This window comes from Engystomops pustulosus, chromosome 2, assembly GCF_040894005.1.
Source record: "Engystomops pustulosus chromosome 2, aEngPut4.maternal, whole genome shotgun sequence".
Classification (NCBI taxonomy): domain Eukaryota; kingdom Metazoa; phylum Chordata; class Amphibia; order Anura; family Leptodactylidae; genus Engystomops; species Engystomops pustulosus.
Window position 1 is genome coordinate 229,814,927 of NC_092412.1, and position 8,024 is coordinate 229,822,950.

The 8,024-nt window shown below is 40.7% G+C and overlaps 1 protein-coding gene across 1 annotated transcript; it reads left to right on the forward strand.

Moving 5' to 3' along the window:
• Positions 1 to 256: 256 nt before the first annotated feature.
• Positions 257 to 2,786, forward strand: LOC140116757 (uncharacterized). The gene is made up of 3 exons (XM_072133191.1): positions 257 to 524; positions 601 to 649; positions 755 to 2,786. The coding sequence occupies exons 1-3, from the start codon at positions 486 to 488 to the stop codon at positions 1,303 to 1,305; spliced, it is 639 nt and encodes a 212-aa protein (XP_071989292.1). The 5' UTR covers positions 257 to 485; the 3' UTR covers positions 1,306 to 2,786.
• The last annotated feature ends 5,238 nt before the right edge of the window (positions 2,787 to 8,024 follow it).

Consider the following 8,024-nt stretch of genomic DNA (forward strand, 5'->3'; position numbering starts at 1 on the left):
CATTTTTCCAAAGAAGTTTAGATAATGAAAGCTGAGCTCTGATTGGTTTCTATGGTAAACAAGGCCAGTTATACTGATAGCAAGCAGTTTTTTTTCTGATTTATAGCTCCAAATCTTATGCAGTACATTTAATGATGTTTCCCTTTGCCACCACTAGGGGGAATGTGCTAAATATTGTTTCTCATTGATCAAAACTATATCCCAGTAAAACTATGATACACTGCTCAATCAGTGACAACCAATCAGTGCTCAGCTTTCATTTTTCCACAATAGTTTAGAAAATAAGCTGAGCTCTGATTGGTTGCTATGGGAACCAATGATAGTTGCACTTTATTGACACACAAACACAAACAGTTTGGACATGGGACTAATACAACATTTTGCACTATGCTCCAGTGCGCCCCCTAGTGGTGGCCTGGTCTGACATCTGGATATATATTCACTTTATCAGCGACTAAGTCTCTTTCTGGGTTTCAGCTTTTGTAATGGATTCCGAAGTTTCCCGCTTCTACAGGAGAGCACAGGTTGGTGACTTCATTGTCATATGGTCTATTCCTGATGAGAGATAAGTGGACACTTACTGGTTTCTATTCTCTTAAGGAAATTTACCGCAGCCAGGATTGCCTGTTTGGACCTGGAGTTTTCTCAGGTAAGTTTTCCCTGTCATTAAAAATACACTAAATTAGCACAAAATGTCTTTATAATGTCCATAATCCACTAATGACTAATTTTATCTTCTATTTTTGTTTTTCAGCAAATCCCAGCACCCAGGAGGAGAGAAACCTTCAGCTGCTCATCTATGCCGCCAGATTCCTCCCATCACCTCTCTACAATATGGATCGCCTCATGCCCACCAACCGGGAGGCGCAGAAGAAATATCTGCCATTTCCATTGGATGATGAAGAACCTGCCCCGGTTATGCTGAACCAGCCGCGCCATGAGGAGAAGGTGCAGGTACAAGATGTGGAGACGACCTCCGTGGATGAGATGGTGCAGGAAGATGAGAAGAAAGACAAGAAGTCTACTGAGAAGTCCGAGGAAGAGCAGAGGAGCTCACAAGAGGACACTCAGAACACTCATGAGGAGACTGAGAAGACCAAGGAAGAGACTGTATTGAAGATACAGAAGACAAAGAGGATAAAGAAGAGGAAGAAGAAGACAATTGTGAAGTCTTCAGCCAGAAGTCGTCAGGTGCACCAGACTTCCATCCTCCACTACATCGGCATCAGCCTCAGGATGAAGAAGAACATCCTCTGGACCCTCCTCCTCCGAACGACGTGTGAACCCTGCCCTACTGGATGGTAAGAGCACCACACAAACACATAGAAACACATAGAAGAAAACACATACAAATAATATTATTTAGGATAATAGCAACACATAGATTAATACTTATAACAACTAGCACACACTAAATAGGAATCAGCAGCTTTGATCCAGGGTCTCAGGACCGATCGCCTTTTCCCGGGGTCAGGAAGGAATTTTTTCCCTGTAACACGAATTGGCTGAATGTGTCCAGGGGTTTTTTCACCTTCTTCTGGATCAATAGCTTTAGGGATAGGGATCTAGATTAAACTTAGAGTAAAACTGTATTAAAATATTTGTAATAATAAAGTAATTAACTTAAATATATATAATAAATTAGTAATATTACTTAGGATAGGTTTAACAATAGTTCTAAAAGTCTAGTATTTCTATACACACTTAAAAAATCATATAAAAACATAAATATAAAAAATTTGTAGGAACTAATCAGCAGCTTTGATCCAGGGTCTCAGGACCGATCGCCTTTTCCCGGGGTCAGGAAGGAATTTTTTCCCTGTAACACGAATTGGCTGAATGTGTCCAGGGTTTTTTTCACCTTCTTCTGGATCAACAGCTTTAGGGATAGGGAACTAGATTAAACTTAGAGTAAAACTGTATTAAAATATTTGTAATAATAAAATAATTACTTTATACATATAATAAATTACGGTAATAATACGTAGGATAGGGATAACCACAGTTCTAAAAGTCTAGTATTTCTATACACACCTAAAAAATTATATTAAAACATAAATTTAAAACATTTGTAGGAACTAATCAGCAGCTTTGATCCAGGGTCTCAGGACCGATTGCCTTTTCCCGGGGTCAAGAAGGAATTTTTCCCCTGTGACAAGAATTGGCTGAATGTGTCCAGGGTTTTTTTTCGCCTTCTTCTGGATCAACAGCTTTAGGGATAGGGAACTAGATTAAATTAATAACTAAATTACATTAGAAAAATAATAATAGTAATGGTAAGAATAAAATAGTATCAGAAATTGCGGTTAAAATAATATTACAATAATATATTACTAAAAAAACAAAAATAGTAAAATTAGTATTTGTGCCGGGTATCAATGTTATAATTTTCCTTCTTTAGGATTTAGTTTTAGGGATAGGGAATTAGTTAATAGTAAAATTATAGTAAAATTACATTATGCATATTAGTAATAATATAATTCTAAATAGATACTCATAACATATGTAGGATGGGCAAAAAAAATAATTCTGATAGGTTTAGCCTCAACAGTAATAATAGTGCAGTAGTACAATAAATAATCAAAAACATTATTAAAATTCAATACATAGTCAACACTTAGAATAATTAGTATAATTTTTTGAATAATTAGTACACACTAAATATTAATAAATCGGTGTGATCCAGGGTCTTAGGACCGATCGCCTTTTCTCGGGGTCAAGAAGGAATTTTTCCCCGAGGGGTTTTTGCCTTCTTCTGGATCAACATCTTTAGGTTTAGGGAATTTTTTTTTATGGTTAAGTAAATAAATATTGAAAGAAATTCTTAACCATATTTAACCGTGTCGTGTCCTTTATTTCTCTTAGTCTATTAGTGAAATGGTACTAAAGCATAATATGGAGCAGATAATGAGGGTGGAGAATACATCACACAGCTTATCACTTCTAAGAGAAGCATGGGGTGCTCAATGTGTGAGGAAGGGAACCTGGGGGTGCTGGCTGTGGGGAGAAGAGGGGGACACAAGGGTGCTGGGTGTGGGAAAAAGAGGGGGACACAAGGGTGCTGGCTGTGGGAAGAGGAGGGGGACACAAGGGTGCTGGCTGTGGGAAGAGGAGGGGGGCACAAGGGTGCTGGCAGTGTGAAGAGGAGGGGGGCACAAGGGTGCTGGCTGTGGGAAGAGGAGGAGGACACAAGGGTGCTGGCTGTGGGAAGAGGAGGGGGACACAAAGGTGCTGTCTGTGGGAAGAGGAGGGGGACAAAAAGGTGCTGGCTGTGGGAAGGGGAGGGGGACACAAGGGTGCCGGCTGTGTGAAGAAGAGGGGGACACAAAGGTGCTGGCTGTAGCAGGAGAAGGATGACACAAGGGTGCTGGCTGTGGAAAGAGGAGTATGACATGAGGGGGCTGGCAGTGGTAGGAAGAAGTGTACATGAGGCTGCTGGCTGTAATAGAAGGGGAAGGACACAAGGGTGCTAGCTGTGGGAGTAGAAGCAAAAAACAAGGGTGCTGGCTGTGGAAGGAAGAGGGAGATACAAGTGTGCTGGCTGTGGGAAGAGGAGTAGGACACAAGACATTGTGGGAAGAGGAGGGGGATACAAGACATTGTGGGAAGAAGAGGGGGACACAAGACATTGTGGGAAGAGGAGGGGGATACAAGGGTGCTAGCTGTGTAAAGAGGAGAGAAGAAGGGGGGTTCAGGCTGTGTGAGGAGAAGGGGGCATGGTGGTGTTGGCTGTTTAAGGGGAAGGATGACAGGGGGAGATGGATATGTGAGGTGTAGAGGGACCTGGGGTGCTGACTTTGTAAGTATAAGAAGAAACTGGGGGGAAACTGACTTACTTTAGACCACTCGCATTTACACTACTTTTACAGCACATCACCATTTTACTGCATCTTAAATCATGTCAGTTTCCACAAAGCTACATAAAAAACACATGAACCATCTATACCCCCAGATACACTTGGCTCTTGGTATCTAAACAGGATTCTGGCAAATCCTGATCATTAAATCTTCCTCAATACACTTCAGCCATTTGCCAATCTTAATGGTCATCTATAAAGAGAGATATATAAGACTCATATATAAAGAAGTGATAATGTCCTCGGACTTAGATAACTCATTTTAACCCCTTTACGACCAAACAATTTTTTGTCGCAAGCCAAGAGCGATAACTTTTTTTTTTATACTTCCATCATTGCAGTAATGTAAGGTTTCTTTTTATTGAAGTGTGTGGGTGGGATTTGTAAAAATCCCATTCTTTATGTTGTAAATGTTCTTTTAAAAAATCCTGAATCCTGAATGACTGCACTTTATTCTTTATTTAAAAAAAATAAACAGTTGTAGCAGTGTAGCAGACAATAGAAATGCCGGACCACGATGTAAGCGGTCAGGTGTATTCATGAGGGGTCGGTCTGAGGTGCTGCCTCTTTCCCGGACTGTCCACTCCATAGGCCGGGGGTGACTGCCGAGCTTCATATGGCAGTCACCACCCATAATCCCGCCCCCTCATGAATACGCCCGACCCCTTACAGCACAGTCTGTCATTTCTATTGTACGGCGCAGCAGCGTCTGGAGGTTTCCGATAACGCTAGCAGTGTATAATGCGGCTACAACTGTTGTAGCACTATGGGCTTTAGAAAGCAGCTCCTAGCGCCTTTTTATGGGTGACAGGTCCTCTTTAAACACAAATGCTGCAAATGGTGACCTTAACACTACCGCATTAGATCAGGGGATCTGTATTATCACACTACCGGTAGCATCTGACATAGAAAAAGTCTGTCTTTTGTTGAACGGGGAGTAGAAAACTTAAAGGAAATCTTCAATCAAAATCATGATAAATCAAGGACACTCATACTCATAGATCCAGACACCGTGACTTATATTTGGTATCTATAGCCTTCTTAAATCAACTTTATGCTGATACTTCATGCAATTGAGCCAAAAAAGCTCTGGAGGGTGTTACAAGAGCACTCCATGCTGTGGCTTCACAGGCTGTTACACTGTCATGGAGTACTTCCCTCTCCCACTGTGTGAGGAAACTTCCTCTGCTGCTGTCAGATTACTTTAAAATTATGCTAATGTTTTTGAGGGAATGATATTTCGTTTATACAATTCACATATCTATATTTATTCTTTATACATAGGATTTGACAAAATGTTTCAGGCCAGTAATTCAATGTATGAGACCTAATTTGGTTCTCATAGGAACATCTTCATTATGACTCATCTCTGTAATGACTCAAGCTCTCACCGCGTTTCTAGCGACATCCCAGACGCTTGTGCTTTCTAAATCATGAAATGATCACAATACATGCGGAGACGTAATCCTGAGAAATATACTGTAATTAGACTGGATAAGTACTTGTACATGTCATTCAAAAATACATTTATTCCCATTCTTTTACTTTCTCTGCCGATAAGAAAAAAATCCGATACCGAGTGATGCAGAGATTCCTAACCATTACCACATGAGAGGAGATAGTCCGTGTAGGAGTAAAATCCAGATACAACTTCATTTTCCTATCCAGACATACTGCCGGGGCAGATTTATCTAGCTGTCCAAGGCCCCTTCCACACTAGCGTTTTTCACGCGCGAGTTCTGCGTGTGCTTTTGACGCGCAGAACTTGCATTGCACTCTGTCCCATTGTTTCCAATGGGTCTTTCCTCATTTGCGTTGTTTTTCATGAGCGTGCTTGCGTTTGCTTTGACGAGCGTCAAAATCGCAGCATGCTCTACTTTTGCGTTTCACGCACGTTTTTCCCGCCCCATTCAAGTCTATGGAGACGCATCAAAAATGCATTGCACTCGCAAGCATTGCAAGTGCAATGCGAGTGCAATGAGTTTTAAATGGATGGGTTGCTAGGTGACATGAATAATTCCCCTGCTCGCGATCACGCATTTAATTAAAAAAACACAGTGAAGAACAGTGCAGAATAGAATAAAAACAGTGAACACAGTGAACACAGGATCATTTAAGTGAAAAACACAGTAAAGAACACAGTGAAGAATAGATTACAGATGTTCGGCACATCTGCTTACTTGTCGGAAGATACGCGCGGAACGGTGCGAACAAAATAGCATGTGAAGAACAATATATATGTGTGAAGAACACATTTCAGATGTTTCCATACATCTGCAATGTGTTCTTCACACATATATATTGTTCTTCACATGCTATTTTGTTCGCACCGTTCCGCACGTATCTCCCGACAAGTAAGCAGATGTGCCGAACATCTGTAATCTATTCTTCACTGTGTTCTTCACTGTTTTTATTCTATTCTTCACATCTGCTAACTTGTCTGGAGATAATATACGCGCAGAACAGTGAAGAATAGATTGTAGATGTTTGCATACATCTGCTAACTTATCTGAAGACATTCTTTTTCAATTAAATGAAACATTTTATTCCCGAACCATGGTCCCTTTGAAAAAGTCCCATTGACTTAAAAAATGTGCGTGAAAAACGCACCGAAAACGCAAAAAAATGCGAACAACACGCATGTGAAAAACTCCAAGGAAAAATGGAACAAAAACGCAGCCAAAAACGTAAGTTTTTCACGCATTGCACCCTGACGTGAAACGCAACGCTAGTGTGGAAGGGGCCTAAGAGGAAGAATGTTCACGTGCGGCTCTGTACCCTGTAGAAAGATAGGACATGTCCTATCTTTCCCCGGAATATGGCGCTGTGCGCCATATATTCCTATGGAGAGGAGCGGGGTGAGCGTTGTTCTCCCCCTCCTCCTCTCCTCAGCACTGCTGTGTGCCCACAGTGCTACGGTACGGTGGGCATCGGCCGTGTGAATGTAGCCTTAGACAACTTGATAAATCTGCCCCCGTCTGTGAGGATTCCTTTCCCTTGACCCAAGAAAATCATGCATAGAAATTGTAACTAATGTAAATTTCTACTGCCTGAGATAAAGTGGGCTCAGGCATTAATAAACATGGAAACCATGCAAACAATTTTCTGTTAACATTCAGTGATGTTTATAATGTTTACAAACTCTATTAGAATTAGAATTTTTAAAGGAAATCTACCATCAAAATCCATCATGATAAACCAGGGACATTACTCATAGATCCAGGCACCGTGACTGTAGAAATCTTCTTATATTTGTTATCCATGGCTCCTCCTTCCTTCTAAAATGTCATTTTATAAATATTCTACTGAGGCAAGAGAGTCCTGGATGCATGTTACCAGTGATGTAGCTTCACAGGCTGTTACACTGTTTCATCCACCATCTCTGTTCCCTCTGCCTGATGCAATCTCACTGTAGTTTCCTCACACAGTGTAACAGTAACGGAAGGGCTCTGGGAACACCCAGGGCTCTTTTGGCTCATTAGCATAAAGTTGATTTTAGTAGGAAGGAGGCAATGGATAACAAATATAAGAAGATTACCACAGTCATGATGGAAAATCATGATGGATTTTGATGGTAGGTTTCCCTTAAAGTGTAATTCTTTCCCATTATTTGGCAAAAAGACTGTGGTAAGCGGCTGCACTCCAAATCCCACGTAGGTACGATGTTTAAATGGCAAAAAAAATCCTTTGAATCCATTGAATAAAACATGTGCACATGGGGAATGACACACAAGCGCCTAAGATCGACGCGTTTCGACGCTATCGCGTCTTAGTCATGATCTCAACTACAATATGACCACATATAATATAGACTTGATATATATATATATGTGGATCCTTCCTTTTTCTGTCCTACATATTTTCTTGGACCTATGTCACCAAATACTTATGTATTATCCTCTTTGAGTAGAGTTTCACAATTTATACATAAGAGTTTCCATCTTAGTCTTCCTTTTAGATTTTTTGCACTTGTTGGTTACTGAACATCAAGTTTTAAACTACGTTTGTCAGAACTATTTTTCTACATTTTTTGTACTTGCAACAAAATGTTTTAATGCTTGTTTTTATGAATAATTACTTACCCGGTTGTTCAGCTGTGATACACGGTGCCTACAAAATACATTGGGGCAGATTTACTTACCCGGTCCGTTCGCGATCCAGCGGCGC

Coding starts and splice junctions, on each gene's coding strand:
- LOC140116757 (XM_072133191.1), top strand. CDS start 486: ATGGATTCCGAAGTTTCCCGCTTCTACAGGAGAGCACAG. Junction 525..600: donor GCTTCTACAGGAGAGCACAG/GTTGGTGACTTC, acceptor TATTCTCTTAAG/GAAATTTACCGCAGCCAGGA. Junction 650..754: donor TGGACCTGGAGTTTTCTCAG/GTAAGTTTTCCC, acceptor TTTGTTTTTCAG/CAAATCCCAGCACCCAGGAG.